The 17,502-nt window shown below is 33.4% G+C and overlaps 4 protein-coding genes across 4 annotated transcripts; 1 reads left to right on the top strand and 3 right to left on the bottom strand.

Annotated features, from left to right (window-relative positions):
* Positions 1-310: 310 nt before the first annotated feature.
* Positions 311-4,960, bottom strand: LOC140050163 (leucine-rich melanocyte differentiation-associated protein-like). Its single transcript, XM_072095234.1, has 4 exons — positions 4,667-4,960; positions 3,675-3,935; positions 2,665-2,785; positions 311-2,019 (listed from the first exon to the last, which is right to left on the bottom strand). Exons 1-4 carry the CDS (start codon positions 4,789-4,791, stop codon positions 1,945-1,947), a joined length of 582 nt encoding a protein of 193 aa, XP_071951335.1. The 5' UTR covers positions 4,792-4,960; the 3' UTR covers positions 311-1,944.
* Positions 4,961-5,295: 335 nt separating this feature from the next.
* LOC140050121 (uncharacterized) lies at positions 5,296-8,798 on the bottom strand. The gene is made up of 10 exons (XM_072095163.1): positions 8,519-8,798; positions 7,960-8,093; positions 7,766-7,851; positions 7,308-7,394; positions 7,054-7,202; positions 6,879-6,972; positions 6,678-6,771; positions 6,441-6,533; positions 6,021-6,099; positions 5,296-5,900 (listed from the first exon to the last, which is right to left on the bottom strand). The coding sequence occupies exons 1-10, from the start codon at positions 8,519-8,521 to the stop codon at positions 5,811-5,813; spliced, it is 909 nt and encodes a 302-aa protein (XP_071951264.1). The 5' UTR covers positions 8,522-8,798; the 3' UTR covers positions 5,296-5,810.
* A 132-nt stretch (positions 8,799-8,930) lies between these two features.
* Positions 8,931-14,847, top strand: LOC140050120 (WD40 repeat-containing protein SMU1). The gene is made up of 11 exons (XM_072095161.1): positions 8,931-9,004; positions 9,382-9,592; positions 10,150-10,302; positions 10,666-10,905; positions 11,350-11,490; positions 11,918-12,013; positions 12,124-12,251; positions 12,516-12,642; positions 12,871-13,038; positions 13,448-13,600; positions 14,011-14,847. The coding sequence occupies exons 1-11, from the start codon at positions 8,976-8,978 to the stop codon at positions 14,107-14,109; spliced, it is 1,545 nt and encodes a 514-aa protein (XP_071951262.1). The 5' UTR covers positions 8,931-8,975; the 3' UTR covers positions 14,110-14,847.
* A 31-nt stretch (positions 14,848-14,878) lies between these two features.
* On the bottom strand, positions 14,879-17,476 carry LOC140050122 (large ribosomal subunit protein uL22m-like). Its single transcript, XM_072095164.1, has 7 exons — positions 17,360-17,476; positions 16,996-17,110; positions 16,689-16,815; positions 16,464-16,529; positions 15,916-15,993; positions 15,687-15,756; positions 14,879-15,376 (listed from the first exon to the last, which is right to left on the bottom strand). Exons 1-7 carry the CDS (start codon positions 17,379-17,381, stop codon positions 15,168-15,170), a joined length of 687 nt encoding a protein of 228 aa, XP_071951265.1. The 5' UTR covers positions 17,382-17,476; the 3' UTR covers positions 14,879-15,167.
* Positions 17,477-17,502: the final 26 nt, after the last annotated feature.

Genomic DNA, 17,502 nt, shown 5'->3' with positions numbered 1-17,502 from the left:
AAATGTCAATTCCAATGTGCCTACTTGTACAATTACATTGGCAATTTATTCTAATGAATCGAAACCTTTTTGAGAGTGAAAGTTTGACCTCAATCTGACCTTAACATACTCTACCAGTCCCAGTATTCTTGTAGACTACTAGTAGTGGTCACATGACAGACAGGAGAGCTGCAAGCAAGTCTCAGTTGGGGTGTGGCATCCTCTCAATATTTTCTCACCTTTATAGTTTATTTTATGCTGTATAGATTTTATATTAAATTGTATATGTTGAAATAGAACAAACTTGACATGAAATGCTGATGTGATCACCTTTGACCTTTAAACTTGACATAGTAGTACAGTAAATATGTTTATAATATTTATGTTTTTATAAAGGCCATACTTACTGGTATTCTTTAGAATAAAACAATGCTACAATAAATACTTGTCATGTGTATTTTACTCAATTCTAACAATCTTTGCTTAATTATTGTTTACCGTAGTACACACAATAAAATAATAAGACAATTAAAATAAGGAACCTTATTGGTAACCAATTTGGTACTGTATTGTATCTTGTAAGTACCAATAGTATTATTGTAGCAGCACCATGAACATAAAATCTGAATACTTCATTAACAATTTTAGCTGAACAAAAAAAAAAGATACAAAAATCTATCTTATAATCTAGTACTGTTTTTTAAATACAGTACAATATTGAAAAACCATGGAGTAATATACTCCATGATTTGCCTTAATTATCAGCTGAACATCAAAATCGTATTTTGGCATGGTCGCGGAAGGTATCACAACGCTGGTTTTATATATTTGTTATCGCATACTGCAACAAAAAAAAGTAGTAATGGTAATAATATCCTGGATTTATAAAGCGACTAATGTTGTGAAACCTCTAAGTGCTGTATATACAATTTAGGTCATTTTTAGATCAAACACGTATTGAAACATACTCTCATAATGCAGCTAGAAATCGGTGCAAAGTTGTGTCTTGACCTTTTACAGGTACACATTTGTACCCCTGGGTGGAGTAAAGTGTCTTGCCTAAGAATACAAACAATGGGATGAGCGTTCGATTCGAACCCACAATCAGTAGTCCAACGTGCGCCACATACAACCTTACAAAGGTAGTAAGTAAATAAGTAAGTCTTTGGAGAAATCAATTTTTAAAGCTTTGATTTTAACATTTGGTTTAACAGCAATGTCTACATATCAATGTACATATTTTTTATCTAATTCTATTGTTGAGTATTGCATAGTAATCAATTTTGTATGACTACAATAATTAGTACCCTTGCTGTGACCCTAACTCAATGAAAACCTTTACATTGACCAATACGAAACGACCAATGATACAGTACAATACGTATTGAGTATTGCTGAATCAAATAGAACACCATTAGTACTGTATCTATGTATCTACTGAATTATTTATATCTATTTCATTGTTTATATCTACTCCATTATGTATATCTACTCCATTATTTAAATTTATTTCATTGTTTATCTACTCCATTATGTATATCTACTCCATTATTTAAATCTATTTCATTATGTATATCTAATCCATTTTTTATTTCTACTCATTATTGTGGCCGTACAAAAGTAACTATAAAATGATTGTGACCTTGTGACCTTGGTATGAACCTAAACCAACAAGAATAACATTCATTTATAAAATTATTTTCATCTATATACAAATATATTAAATGGGAAATTGCATATTTTTTATTATTAACTACTATTTTAACAAATTTACATACAGTTAACAAATAATATTGCATCATTTTTCAAAATTCAAAATAATTTCATTCGTGCATTTTAATTCAAATAAAATGCTGTAATTTCTTTCCCTTTTTTCAAGTAAATTCTATAGTACTGAGTCAGAAATAAAATATTATATACAGAATAATATGAATGAGACAAACAGAAGCTGCGAAAGAAATTTATTCACTTAATATCCACACTGTCGCCAACTTTGAGAACTTCTGGTTCCCCTGGCCGTGACTTCTTTCTTTTCTTCTTCTATAAATCAAAAACACAATTCAGGAGATTAAAATAATAATAATAGAATATTAAATTTTAATAGTGGGACAAACTTGAATCATGGAACTATAGTTCCATGATTCAAATGAGGCGTCCAATTTCAATTGTGTTTCATATTTAATAATAATATAATAATAATACGAATTTGTAAAGCGCAATTCGAGCAACAAGTGATCAAAGGCGCTGTGGACTAAGATGTTATACGCTTTCAACAACATTCTTCTCCCCTAAGGGTCTCATCGTGTCATCGGCAGGCAACTACGGCGCCATTACGTCTGTCCACGACAGTGTGTGTATGAACTAGTACACCAGGGTAACCCCCTACTCGTCTCGAAAGATGTACTAGGTTCTTTAAAGTGCACATGAGCTAGATGTACACTGGACCTACTGTTTATAGTCCTTATGCGAGAAGACTTGTCATGGCTATAGATAACGGTTCCACTATCTTAACCGCTCGGGCACACGCACTCGACATTTGGATGCTTTGTTGTTAATGAAGGTCATAGCAGACAAGTTGACATTAATTTTAGAGACTCAGTGGTCTGTTGGAAATTCAGGGTTCTCCATTAATAATTGGAGAGTCCCAGGGTTCCAGCTGTATTATTGGAAAACTTTTATGATTACCACAGATTTTTTCTTGGATAGCATCTGTTTATAAACTCGTACTGCCTCTAATCGTTCTTCTAAGTTCACAAACTGGTCGTCCAGTGTCTGTAAGCTGGGTAATTGACTTATCACGTACTGTCTGGAATGAACAGAATTGTAGGCTTTTATTAATGTAGGTTCTAGACCAAAATAGTACAAAGATAAATATTTTGGCTTATACGGCATTTCACACATATAATACATGAGCTTGTATTTTCAGACAAAAATTGAAAGGTTGACTGGTGGACTAACATAAAAAAAGACAATAAATACAGACTTGGGGCAAGTCTAGCTTATATTGTAAACTTTCAAAAGGAGAAATAGTTCCCTTTATTTTGGTAGACAGATGACATATAGTATGACCTTTTCCTTTTATATTTTTGTTGTATTCCATTCCATTATATCATCTGATATGAATAGATAACATAGAGAAGGTAGATAACAGAACAATGTTCATTGTTAAATATTTTTCCTTCAAATGTGTGGATGCACTGTTTTTAACTTTTGTTAAAAATTTGAAAAACAAAAAGTTTGTATATGAGACTATTAAGCCTGGTTTTCATTAAAATCGCTACAGCGTTTCCATTAAAATCGTGACACGCGATTCATCGCAGTCAAATCGGCAAAGTTCAACCATGTTCAACTTTGCCGGCGATGAATCGTATACGCGTACCAAAGAATATTTAGCGCTCGCGTACTAGATCCCCGATATGGAAACCAGGCTTTATGCACAGTTTGTCAATTTTATGACCCACTATACGACCCCCGATAGAGGTGTGTCATGGATGTGTCTTTTATGCAGGGTGCATCAAAAAACCTAAATAGTCACATCAATGAATGTGTCAATGTCCACCCACCATATCATGAACAAAAATGGTGCATCATGGTATTTATAAGGTATGACGCCATTGGACAAATGACACACCTCTCCCAAGGGTTGTAAGGCGAGTCATACAATTGACCAGTCAGGTACGTATCGTACAACAAACCTGTAATCCTGGAACTGTTGATAGGTTCCACCATTAAAATAACTTGGCGCTGCTGGGTTATTCATCAAACTAAGGTACTCTAATTTTGGAAATCGCATCTGAAGTTTATCGACAATTACGCTTAAGTTTGAAATTTTGTTACGATTTAACCATAGTGTGGTGATATTTGGTAGATCGGGAAACGCCACATGCGATGATATCTCATTGTTGTCCAAGATCAATGTGTGTAAGTTTTTAAATTCTTCCAAAGAACGCAAATCTCTGTTTTTATGTTGTTAAAGAAACAACTGTAGCTATTAAATTGTCACTTTGAAATGTTGAAAAGAAAGGTAAGGTTTTGTTTGTTTGATCCACAATTATTCAACAAATAATACATCTTATCTTTAAATATTTATATGGATGGTGGTAACAATAAGTCTAGAAATAGTTAATCAAAATAGAAAAAAACATTACAATATGTACTAATGTACAGTGATGATCTAGATTTGTACAATTGATTTCGTTTTTGTACAATTGATGATGGCTGTAAATTTGTAAAACAAAGTTTATCTGAACTCAACTAGAAGCAACCAAATTCTCTGATGACTTGACAAAAATTGCAAGACCAAACGATACCTCCATATAAAGTCAAATCAAAGCTCCCTAATTTTAGTTGAGGCCTACTACTACTCACTAATACATAAAACGTTTATAATACACCTGAAAGGTGCCAATACCAATAGGTTAGTACAGTAATAATATAGATGGAGACAGACAACAATTATTTAAATTGTGTGAATGGAGAAACCTTTTGTATTTTGTACGTTTCTTCAAAGAAATTGTTAAATACAACTACAATAACTTATTTACATAAATAACATACATCGGTACTGTTACTTAATTATTTGATTTTAAATAATCTACAGTAATTATTCCTAGGCCTATGACCTCGGTTGACCTGATATTTTGAAGTAAAAAATGTGATTGTCAAGGGGGAGAGCAACAAAGGATACGAGAATTTATTGTGGCTTAGATCCAACTGAAGTACTCCGATAGCCTGTTTCTTCTTTTGTAAATTTGCGGGTATTTCCGAGATACCTTGGTAGGCGAGACTTAGCCTACCTTGTTCATCCACCATGATCTATGTTTCTTATTTTATTAGAAGGAAATAATTAAGTAACTTCGCGAGCTATTCGAATATCTAGCAGCACATATCTAGGGGAAACCCCCAATCAGTGTTTTTGTCACGTGCAGTACAGAGAGCCTGCAGGCACGCAGCACGTGACATCGCGTATCGTTAGATAATTTAATTCTGACATTTGATTGGTCAAAACTTGCACAGCGATGTATGATGATAACCAGCATTTTAAATTATTGTTAAAAATAAAAGATAATGAACATGTTTTACCATATTTATAGATAATAATACTGTACTAAATTCCACAAAAATAAACTGGGAAAAAGTCCTTCACCAAATATGGTGACAATTTTATTCTTAGTTTCTTCTTACAATACACAGCAAAATAAAAGAACATAATATTCCATATGTATACTGTATATTTTTGTATTACAATAAGTTGAAGAATAGTACAATTATGTAAAGAAATCCTGTAATTTTTTTTGTGCTACAAAAAGTACATTCACTGTACAGTACTTTGTTTTTGAAGAGGTTGTGATAACTGTAAGTGGAAAGCTGTGTAGCTTTGTCCCACGTACAATCTGTATTTACAGCCGCCTGTCCGCATTGTATGTAAATCGTCATGAGAATGACAGATAATAACATGATATGATGACAACAGATTCTATATTTCTATTACCATTACAGCTTGTCTGTATAAATTGAGATAATAAATATAAAAGTTAGTGATTTAACTTTATATGCTCATGAAATCCTCTTTAGCCAGGGCAAATAACTAAAGCCTTGTTTTGTTAACTGGTTTAGACTGATTACACATCATATTTGAATGGTGAATATCTTTGTAGATACCAGTTTTGTAGAAGAAAATCATACTTTTCGGAAAGTCTTTACTTCTATATCTACACAGATCATTCCATTGTTGTAATGTACTAGTAGATACAATTCCAATCCCTAATCATTAACAAAAATTAAATAGTCAAGTTTATGGAATTTTTGCTCTCAAGTCTAAGAATGCGTTGTTATATCGGACACTCGTACACGTGCACAGCTTTGTCGTCTGACACAGAAACGATCTTTGATCCATTTCCGTTATACTTGGCTTGCCACACCTGAAACGAAAAACAAACCAAACCAAGTCATTTTCTATGTTTGTAAGCTTATTCAAGAGAACAGTTTTCTGATAAAATTTATTTGATTATTCAAATTTATTTTTTTAATTCGTTACCTACCTGATCATAATGATCTTGGAATGTTGCTACGCATTGTTTTGATGTGGAATCCCAAACTTTAACTGTCTTATCTGAAGAACTGAAAAAATACAACAAAAAGGGACGTATCAATATGTTGGGATATTTTGAACAAAATATTCAAAACTATATTGTGTACTACTATAACTATTGTACAAGTAATTAAGGAAGTACAAAAGTAAAGGTTTTTCTACACTATCAAACTTTATATGACAAATAAGTGTGATGACCAAATATGGTGGTGATATAACATCATCATGTCACATAAAGTTTGATAGTGTAGACAGAGCTTAATAGTTGGTATTTTGTCAAATAATAAAATGTAGAACGGTTTACATCATACTTTTAATTGCTAAACATCTGTTTACATGGTCAAATGGTAGTAGTTTTTTGTGTACCTACCTAGATACAAGATGTGTGTTGTCAGGACAAAAATGAACACTTAGAACCCATGAGCCATGACCAGACAGAGAACTTGTGAGATTGGCATGCTCACTGTAAAACAATTAGTAACATATTACAGAATACTGTAGCTTTGTTTAATATACTTAAATAATATAGTTCTTTTTAATGAGAGAGAGTTTACAAATTGTATCCATACAAAGATAGTTCAGTAAATAATTTGAATACACAACATACACATCATATATTTTTATTTGTCCATCGTCCGATGCAGTCGCTAGAAGTTGAGAGTCTGGTGAGAAACAGAGAGACCTGATTGGCATCGCATGAGCTGAAATGAAAAATGTGAAAAATTAATTACATTTTATATTACAGGATTTATGAAATAACTTAATAAATTGTATTAGAAATAAAAAATTTGTGGGGACACAAACTTACCTTCAATAGTGTGTAGGAGTTTCCCTGTTTGAATATCAAACACATTTATAATTCCATCAATTGCTCCACTTGCTAAGTATTTCCCATCTGGACTCTAAAAAACAAAATAATAGTACCTCCAATTATAGACCACTTTTGGGACCACTTCTTTTATTTGTTTTGGTACAATACTTACATAGGCAACGCTCAGTGTAAACTTTCCTCTCGTATCTAATGGAGGTTCTTTTTTACCAGTTTCAACATTAAATAAATTAATTTTTCCAGTATGACTTCCCGTTGCTAGGTAACGGCCATCAGGTGAAAAGGATAATGTCCATGCATCCACTATAAAAAATATGGATTTATTTTAATCATCAATAAAATGCTAGTTATAAATTATAAAAATTAGTTGAATAAAAAATTGACTTGAAAACAAATTTATTATCTGACCTGGTCCAGCTTCTATTGACCTCATTTGTTTACCAACTTCTAAATCCCAAAGTCGAATATGACTATCAAGCGAGCAGGACGCTGCAACTGAAAATACTTGGTAAGGAAATATACATCCCATTCCCAACGTACATTCCCAATGTGCCTAAAAAGGGGAATTCCCAAAGTATATTTCTAGAGTGCATTTCCAACATACATTCCCAATGTGCATGAAAAGGGGAATTCCCAAAGTATATTCCTAAAGTGCATTTCCAAAGTATATGTTTCAAGTGCATTCCCAAAATGCATTCCTAATGTGCATTCTAACAATATAATAATAGTGTTTAGTCTTTTTTATAGAAAGTATTATTTTTCCAGCATATCTCCTAAAAACCAGTTGTAATAGAATTTAACAAATCCTCCATTTGCCTCTCAAGACCCTACTCATCGAGAATGGGAAGATTTGCATGGAAGGATACTATTTCCACTTGGATTGATGTCTACAGATACAACTCCGAGCTGATGACCTTCTAACGTCCATTTCAACTTTAATTCATCATTTTCCCTGAAACACAAAATTGATAAAATGATATTATTAAAAAAAAATATTCTAATAAATTATAAATATTTCTTGACATAAAAACTTTATAATATCAAAAACAATTATACTTACCAAGTCCAGCACTTGACCAAATCGTCCACAGAACCGGTCACTATGTTTTCTACATTGTCTTTTTCACTGCGCATCCATGCAACACTCCAGATACTGTCATCATGGGCCTGCTCGCACTTGAATAAAACACTGTACTGTAAAAAAATACAAAAACATTGAAATATAAATATTGATAATGTTATTCAGTAGTGACCTGGCTATAATTAATTTAGTTCACCCCAAAAAAGAAAAGATTCTTAGGAGGAATAAATATATAGCCCTACTGCAAATGAGCAGAACCACAAAAATATGAATCTGAAGACAAAAACACTGAATAAAATATTGTTGCATACTATTGCTAAACACTTACAGATTTACTACAGTAACAGACAGTATGTAAACTATTATATACTTAGCATTTACTGTTGTGAATGACAACACACCAAACAAATATCCACACACACACACCAACACAACAACAAAAACATGTCATGTCAATTGTTATTTTGCAAGAAAGCACGTCCACACAGACAGCAGAGAATCATCAATTTTCGTTAATATTCTAAAGTTTTATACGTACCATTTTAAATCAATATACTATAAATATGTATGAGAAACTTTTACATCATTCGGAGATCAACTTCAATTCCCAGGCTAGACAACGGTTTGTACTGCTTCTATTCGTTCGCCGCCAAGAAAAAGGTTCTTAGTTTTTGCGTTGTTGCTGCTGCTACTGCTACGACAACTCGAGCGTTAGGCTTAACGTGTCCCTCACTTGTTAACCTCACTGTTCGTTGACCCGTTTATAGTACACAAGCATATTATATTTAGCAACATATAAAAGTCATACATTTTCCAATCTAATTTTAAAATGAAATTTTAAATATTACTAAAATATATTTAGTATTTACTTCTTTATTATTTTAAAACAAAAATATAACATAAAAGAAAAAACTGAAATCTAGTTAATAATAGTTTATCATCCAGCGTCAAAACAGCAGAACAACCCCTCGCCGGGTTGAAATTAAAAAGTTAGAATGTCTTCACTCGAAATAGAATCTGCCGAGTAAGTAACATGTTTAATATATTTTATTAACAAAATATGATCAACATATGTCTATTATAGCTAATATTATTCAAATAAATAGCGTGCGTGCAAGGGAATTTGTTTAGGCCCAGCATCTCTCTCGCAAAAAGAAAAGCCCAGCCAACACCTGCTGCCCTCTCTAGGGGAGAGAGTACAATAATCATGCATGGGATCCCAGAGCCTAGCTATCCATTTGCATGTTGTTTACAGTATTGCATTTTTTTTAAAGGCAAGTAGTTATTCGTCCAACATTTATGATCCTGGTTAGGCCTCTAGAAAGTATTTTATGTATGCCTATTAATTATCTAAATAATATAAATTTAATAAATTATAAAATTAATTAATTTTGTTTTCAGTGTTATTCGACTCATCCAGCAATACCTAAAGGAAAACAACCTTCTACGTTCTTTAGCTGTTGTTCAAGAAGAATCTACAATATCATTGAATACTGTTGATAGTATTGACAGTTTTGTAGCGGACATAAACAGTGGTCACTGGGACACAGTATTACAGGCCATTCAGTCTCTCAAGTTACCTGATAAAACACTCATTGATCTCTATGAACAGGTGAACATAATACTGGCAAATTACACCTCCACTCCCAAAGACTTGTAATAAGTCTTCGTTTATGTAGAGCATTTGTGTAATTGTTTGTCTTGTGAACAGGATTTCCACCTTTAAGAAGGATAGTGAATGAAACAGGATTGCCACCTTTAAGAATGAGTTTGCTTATGGTTATCCTTGACATGCAATTTGCCTAAATATATAATAATTAAAGTTTTTGATTTCACGATGCAACACCTAAGTGACTAAATGTTCCCCGCAGCTGATGCACCCAAATTATGTGAGTGCTGCAGATGATATGAAAACAATAATTAAGTATTAAGCTCTGTCTACACTATCAAACTAGTTTTACAAAAAAAGTGTGATGTACTCAAATGGTACTGATATACACAATTATGGTACCGTAATGATATGACATCATCATGTCCATTATGGGCACATCACATTTTTTTGTCACATCAACTTTGACAGTGTAGACAAAGCTTCAGAATATAATATTGGAATAATAACAATATATGTTATTAGGATTAACAATTATACTTTATTTTCTATGATTTCAGATTGTATTAGAGTTAATTGAACTGCGTGAATTGGGAGCAGCTAGGTCACTTCTACGACAGACTGACCCTATGCTGATGTTGAAGACACAACAGGCAGATAGATATATTCACTTGGAGAATCTGTTGGCTAGATCATACTTTGATCCCAGAGAGGTATGCACCATTCAGTGTATTTTCATTATTGATGAATTTCGAATTTACAGGCAGGAACCCTCTAGAAAACAAGCATGTTATTTTTGTTTCATACTAATCCAACACCGAGCACAAACTCGCCAATTACACGGTGGATAAACTATTTTATAATTTATCATGCTTATAAACTAATTCTCATTTGAGGCTTAGGGAGTGGAGTTAAAGATTCGTGAGTTACAACCCTGGCACTAGGTCAGAATTAAACTCTGGACCTTGGGATATTGAAAGGCAAGCATGTTCACCACTAAGCTACAGCTTCACTGTTAACAATAAAATTATTAAAATTTCTTTTAGTCATCCGAATAATGTTTTGTGATTATTTAGGCCTACCCAGAGGGTGCAAGTAAAGAAAAAAGGAGAGCAGCAATAGCTTCTGCATTAGCTGGTGAAGTGAGTGTCGTACCACCATCTCGTCTGCTAGCCCTTCTAGGCCAAGCTCTCAAATGGCAGCAGCATCAAGGTCTCCTACCGCCTGGTACATCCCTAGATTTGTTCAGAGGTAAAGCAGCAGTAAGGGATGAGGAAGATGAAAGATATCCAACACAGTTAAACAAGACCATCAAGGTATAGATTAGGTGTACCTTTCTTAACTTAAAATATGATGAATGCTGTATTGGCAAATTTTGGTTAGTGTGTCACAAAGACCATATCAAATAACATTTATTTATCTGCACAGCGCTCAAAAACTGCATTATAATCAAGTATATGCCAAATTTGAAAGTGTTCGTAAAGTTCACAGATGTTCACTGCACATCTAAAGATCTGTCTATACTTGTCAAACTTGTGTGGTAGTGTATGTAGACAGTGCTTAATTGTTTATTTAGTCACACTATGGGGACACTTTCCTGTTAAATGAATGCAAGGGAGGGGCTGAGGGCAATATTATGTTCTAAACAGTATGGCCAACCACTGATCACAGAACACCTCTGATTAAGAGCTTTTTAATAGGGGTTCCTACTGTATTTTAATCTTCAAATTTTCCAAAAGTAACCTTTCTTTCCTTTTTAGTTTGGCCAGAAGTCTCACGTGGAGTGTGCAGCTTTCTCACCAGATGGTCAGTACCTTGTGACTGGCAGCGTGGATGGGTTCATTGAGGTGTGGAACTTTACAACTGGCAAAATCCGTAAGGATTTGAAATACCAGGCACAGGTCAGTATAAATATTAATAAAGTTCATTTTAGAAAACGTTGAAAAGCTTGCACAATGCATGTTGGGAAGAATGAATTACCAACAGTGCCATTAGTAATAGGCTTTTCCCCAAAATCGATCTCAACATGTTTAACGCAGTAGATCGCTGTTTTGATATACTGTAATTGTATTTGTGCTAAACTTTTAAGCTCTGTCTACACTATTAAACTAGTTTGACAAAAAGGTGTGATGTGCCCAAATATGGTAGTGATATACCCAAATATGGTAGAGATATGACATCATCATGTGCATATATGTCACATTATTTTGTCACATAAAGTTTGATAGTGTAGAAAGAGCTTTAAGGAAATCTGAAATACGGTAGAGGAATAATAAATAAGTTACTTTTTTGTAAACACACAATAAACATTATGTATTTGTTTTTCAGGATGTGTTTATGATGATGGAGGATGCTGTTCTTTGTCTATGTTTTAGTAAAGATAGTGAAATGCTTTCAAGTGGTGGTCAGGATGGTAAAATCAAGGTAACGACTCTCTTCTAATATTATCCCTCTAAGCCCTGTAACCACATAATTCTTAAAGCCCCTTATTTTGATTTATTAATGCATAATGCTTAATTATCGTACCATTTTAGGTGTGGAAAACATCATCAGGACAGTGTTTGAGGCGATTTGAGAATGCCCACTCAAAAGGTGTTACATCTGCTAAATTTTCCAAAGATGGTAGTCAGATACTAAGTGCATCGTTTGATCACACACTTAGGTATGGTTAACTTAAGTTACTACAAACTAAAAATGCTTGTGTTCAAGTATAAAGTAATAGTGTATTGATGATTGAGTAATATTCATTGTATGTATATTAAGCTCTGTCTACACTAACAAATTTGTTTGTCAAAGAAAGTGTGATGTACCCAAATATGGTCCATATATGCCCACATCACATGCTTTTGATAGTGTAGACAGACCTTAAGTCTATTTAAGAGTGGTACTGTTATTTGAGAAATTCTAACATTTTGATTTTTTTTAGAATTCATGGATTAAAATCAGGCAAAGCATTGAAAGAGTTCAGAGGTCATACATCATTTGTAAATGAAGCCATCTTTGCCCAAGACGGCCATTTTGTAATAAGTGCATCGTCTGATGGTACAATCAAGGTATGTTTGTAGTTTATTAATCTTTATTGTATAATTCAGTAGAGCCCCTCTTCGTTTGAGAAAGGAACACCCATGGTAAGGAAGGGACACTTTTCTGTTAAATGTACAAGGAATAATATAGGCTTTAACGTTATGGCCAACCCTCCATACCTATTATGGGGACATCTTGTTGAATTATCAATTAAAGGACAAATAAATTAAGCTTTTGTTGTATTTATTTCTCAACAGATCTGGAACGTAAAGACTACAGAGTGTGTGAGCACATACAAGTCTCTAGGGGGCAGCTCCAGTGTTGATATCACTGTTAACAGTGTACATAGTTTTCCAAAGAATACAGAACAGTTTATTGTTTGCAACAGGAGTAACACTGCAGTTATCATGAACATGCAAGGACAGGTTAGTTTGAAAGGTTGTCATTGAATTAAAATGTGTACGCTAGGCCTTCAGTTTTATGTCCTTATCTGAAAAGACTTGTTCTAACACCAGACCAATGATGTAGCCACAAGAAATAAAGTGGGGTGGTTGTCTCAAGAAACAGAATAATCTCTGTTCAAACCACAGGGTTATCAAAGCCCCTGTGAAAAAGTGGTTAGGTTGGAATCGTACCAACCATACTGGTGGCTGCCTCTCTGCAGATATATGTTCGATGAGATCCTTGTTGTTATGCCTATGCCATTTCCCTGCCATAACCACTCAACTTCTCTACAATGCCATGGGTTTAGACAATTGCAAAAATTGATTTACTTTTTTTGACTTGATTTTTGTGTAAGGAATACACTATTTAAAAATGTTCCTGTCTCTGTAGATTGTGCGTAGTTTCAGCTCCGGTAAAAGAGAAGGTGGTGATTTCGTCTGTAGCTGCATATCGCCACGAGGAGAATGGATCTATTGTGTTGGTGAAGACATGGTGCTCTATTGTTTCTCAACATCATCAGGAAAACTTGAAAGAACTGTTACAGTGAGTTAATTTAGCCGATTCTGTATCTATAATATGTACAGTGTCATAGGCAAATTCTATGATACAGAATAACTGTCTTTCACATGTGACACCTGTATCATAGGCCATAAGTCTAACCTGACATAATACATGTGATACATATGTAACAGTGTATTACAGAATTTGCCTGATACTCTACATATATTTCTATATAATGTATGTACCGGTAGATACAGTACAGAAAAATGGGTGGTTAATTTATGATTGCTCACACCCTGGACATTGAACTTAATTTCAAGCTAATCCGGCTATTGTCCTTTCTGTGCCATGATTTTATTATTGGAAAATTAACATCTTTCTTCACCAGTAATGCTAAAAATTGCTTTTATCTATTTATATCAATTTAAAAATATTTTTTGTTTGTTTTCTAGGTCCATGAAAAAGATGTAATTGGCATCGTACACCATCCTCATCAGAACATGTTGGCTACATACAGTGAAGATGGTCTTTTGAAATTATGGAAACCATGAACATAATTATAATATTTTCATTTTTTATAAAAACTTTGCAGGAAAAGTGTACTGGTGAGGATGTGGATGAATTTAACACACACAATCCTAGTACTGTATCCACAAAGAACTCATGTGTAGTACACTTGTAAATTGTTACTTGCATATTTTGTGTACAACAAACGTTATCATCATCAAACAATAAATGATGTCGCACCAATGTATGTGATGGTTTGATATAGTAAATGAATTTCGATAAATATTTCGGGTTAATACAAATACTATAGTGATCTTATACACCAGACATACAGATAACCTTTATTTCATCCTACACGCATCAATGAAATATATTAAATCTTGTAAATTTTAACCTGCTTGTATCATGCACATAAAAAATCCAACAATGAATGCCATTACAGCAATGAGTATTTTGGGTTTACCAAACAGCTTTCTCGAATCTCGGCTTACGCGTGTTGAACATATTCAATTTATAAACCTCAGTTCATCCACTCGGCCAATATGTAATATTTTTATATAAATACCATGTTTGAAATCAAAGTGATGTACACAGTACAGAGACCTATAAATTGTCTGAATACAAATATTTGATTTATACCATTTACAAAATAGTGTGATAAAAGATATGTTAACCCAAGTGTCTAATAAATGTATATATTCTTGCTTTATTAATGTTTGTAGAATGGTACGTGAATAAGCATATGTAGAATAAATGGTAATTTTTATGATCTTAACTAGGCCTAGTTGCTTAAAATTGTACAAACGAACGAACTGAATGTTTCTTAACACTTTATTTCAATTCCTGAATTGATCTCTAAATACCCTTTTTGTGTTAATTTATGCACTGTGAAAAAAGTCATAATCATAATGATCTATGATTAGTTTTGAAACGATACATTTGTCTACACTATCAAACTTTATGTGACAAAAAAATGTGATGTGCCTATATATAGACATGATGTCATATCACTACCATATTTGGGTATACCACTACCATATTTGAATGTGTAGACAGAGCTTTAGATTGTTTAATCACAATGATTGGCTGTTAACTACAATGATTACAATCCTCGTATAATTGTTCTCTTGCGTTGATTTTCAATATATTCCCTGGCTTGGTCATAACCAGTGACCACTTCCTGCTTGGGGGGTGGTCCCTCTTTAAGACAAACATAGAAGTGATTGTAATTAATATTCATGATTCCGTAGCGTCCCTTAGCGTGTATCCGAATGGCTTTGTCATGTTCACCTTTACTTGAAATAGCCCTTGCTGAAAACAAAACAAAATATACTTATTAGAGGTACTATACAAAATGTGTATGAGTGTAAAGCTCTGTCCACACTATCAAACTTGATGTGACAAAAAATGTGATGTCATATTACTACCATATTTGTGCATATTACTATACTACCCTATACAAAATGTGTATAAGTGTAAAGCTCTGTCTACACTATCAAACTTTATGTTTAAAAAAATGTGATGTGCCCATATATGGACATGATGATGTCATATTACTACCATATTTGTGCATATCACTACCATATTTTGGCAAATCCTGTACAATAATGGGTGCACTTACAGATGTGAAGGTTTGATCGGAACTCAACATTGTGGTCTTTCACTGCCATGTCCTGCGCCTCCAATAAAATCTACAAAAGCAAATATTTTTTTTAACCATTTTTAATGAGGTTGGCCTATCCAGTTACAGTGAAGGGAATGATTATTAGGTTCATTAAAATGTTAATGCTGAAGGGAGTAAAGTAAATAGGTCTGTTGTCCATAGAAAATTAAAACAATTAAATACTTACTTCTTTTACAATCTTAGCCCCTTTCATGTTTATATGGTCCAACTGTGTTAAAGCATCATCAATCATCCTTCCTTTGATCTGAAAAAAAAAAATCACACCACAGCTAATATTATCTTTTACTTTTTGTATTAAATGAAGTTTTGTCTGTAGGCCTAAATTGAAAGCAAATTGTTAAATATTGATGCTGTATACAGGGCTGTAGCCACCAGTACGGTTGGTAAGGTTTTAACCAGACCGCTTTTTCATAACCCAGTGGCTTTATCAGAGATTGTTCCCTTTTATGTCAGAGAGATAATACTCTGTCTCTATGATTATGTACTGTACAATAGGTCTGCATGCTACAGTAGGCAGTTATTTACAAGGAATAACTATTAATTTTTATAGGAGGAATCTAGGCCATAGCCACCAGTTATGGTTGGTAAGGTTTCAACATGACCAATTTTTCACTGGGGCCTTTGATAACACAGTGGCTTGAATAGAGATTGTTCCCTTTTCTTGTGAAAACCGCACCATTTTATTTCTTGTGACTACATCACTGGTATACTTACAAAAGTTGCTATGTACCACAGCTTCTCTTTACTGTATTTAATTTGTCTTCTACAATGGTAAACTTCCTGTAAAAATAAATACCATTACATTTATTTTGAGACAAATAGTTAACACACTCTAGGTACCATCCATGTTTCCCTTCCAAAACTTTACCACCCAGATATTTAATTTTCTGCACTCTACCAATCACCCCACCTATTATTTATAATACAGTACTTTCTTACAGCCATCCTAGGAGGCTCTCCTGGAAGTTGTGGTGGATATTTAATATTGTTATTCTTTTCCCAATTTCCTGCTGCTTGAGTCGTCGATGTATGAATTTGTCTTGATATATTTGCAATACTGGGATATCTGAAAAAAGCAAAATATATGAACAATAACAAGTTGATAAATAGTTAATACGGTATATATTATATAAATCCCTGTAATTTTGTATAGTAATTGCAATTTCTATGTTTATATTTAATTTGATTACATTTTTATTTAAATATTTTTTAAATAAAAAATAACACAAATTTGAAGGTCCACTACCTGTGGCAAAAGCAGCATATTTGTTGTGTAGGCCTATAATTGTGCAAGTTTTGGTGAATTTGTTTTGATGTTGGTTGAATCATGGCTATGGCTCTCTGTGTCCAGGAGGTAAAGGCTGCAAGAAAATTACATATTGATTAAATAAATACAGTAGGCAAAAGTAAAAATCCTCATTATGTTTATCTAGGCTAGGCTCGCGTTCCGCGTTCTTCGAGCACGTGTGATGTTCTCGACCTCCGTGTGTTATGTGAAGAAGAGTAATCTAGGCTAGGCCTAGCTCTTTCGTTTGGCATTTTCCTCTGTCATAGAAAGTCTTAGAGAAAAAAAATCTCATACACGTATATGTATATATGAATTTACAAACCTGTCTTCTTAATTACATTCATATTTGCATCAGATCAGTGTTTTTAGAGTACAAACAAAAACATTTTTTTCTTCTCTGATAAAATTTAATAGCGCCTCCAACGATTAGATATTTTTACTTTTCTATTCAACCGTATTGTCCGT

This window comes from Antedon mediterranea, chromosome 5 (assembly GCF_964355755.1).
Source record: "Antedon mediterranea chromosome 5, ecAntMedi1.1, whole genome shotgun sequence".
NCBI lineage: Eukaryota > Metazoa > Echinodermata > Crinoidea > Comatulida > Antedonidae > Antedon > Antedon mediterranea.
The sequence above is the reverse complement of the archived record's forward strand: the minus strand, read 5'-3'. Positions and strand labels throughout refer to the sequence as shown.

Excerpts from the sequence above, each read along its gene's own strand:
- LOC140050163 (XM_072095234.1), bottom strand. The coding sequence starts at position 4,791 with ATGGTGGATGAACAAGGTAGGCTAAGTCTCGCCTACCAAGGTATCTCG. Across the intron at positions 3,936-4,666 it reads CTAAGCCACAATAAATTCTC|AGATTTGCGTTCTTTGGAAG; the intron begins GTATCCTTTGTT and ends ACATAAAAACAG. Across the intron at positions 2,020-2,664 it reads TATCCAAGAAAAAATCTGTG|AAGAAGAAAAGAAAGAAGTC; the intron begins GTAATCATAAAA and ends TTTGATTTATAG.
- LOC140050121 (XM_072095163.1), bottom strand. Across the intron at positions 7,395-7,765 it reads CATCAATCCAAGTGGAAATA|TTGCAGCGTCCTGCTCGCTT; the intron begins GTATCCTTCCAT and ends AAGTATTTTCAG. Across the intron at positions 6,534-6,677 it reads CAAATAAAAATATATGATGT|TGAGCATGCCAATCTCACAA; the intron begins GTATGTTGTGTA and ends ATTGTTTTACAG.
- LOC140050120 (XM_072095161.1), top strand. The coding sequence starts at position 8,976 with ATGTCTTCACTCGAAATAGAATCTGCCGA. Across the intron at positions 9,593-10,149 it reads TCATTGATCTCTATGAACAG|ATTGTATTAGAGTTAATTGA; the intron begins GTGAACATAATA and ends CTATGATTTCAG. Across the intron at positions 10,906-11,349 it reads AGTTAAACAAGACCATCAAG|TTTGGCCAGAAGTCTCACGT; the intron begins GTATAGATTAGG and ends TTTCCTTTTTAG.
- LOC140050122 (XM_072095164.1), bottom strand. The coding sequence starts at position 17,381 with ATGAATGTAATTAAGAAGACAG. Across the intron at positions 15,757-15,915 it reads GGGCTAAGATTGTAAAAGAA|ATTTTATTGGAGGCGCAGGA; the intron begins GTAAGTATTTAA and ends TTGCTTTTGTAG. Across the intron at positions 15,377-15,686 it reads CCGATCAAACCTTCACATCT|CAAGGGCTATTTCAAGTAAA; the intron begins GTAAGTGCACCC and ends TTTTGTTTTCAG.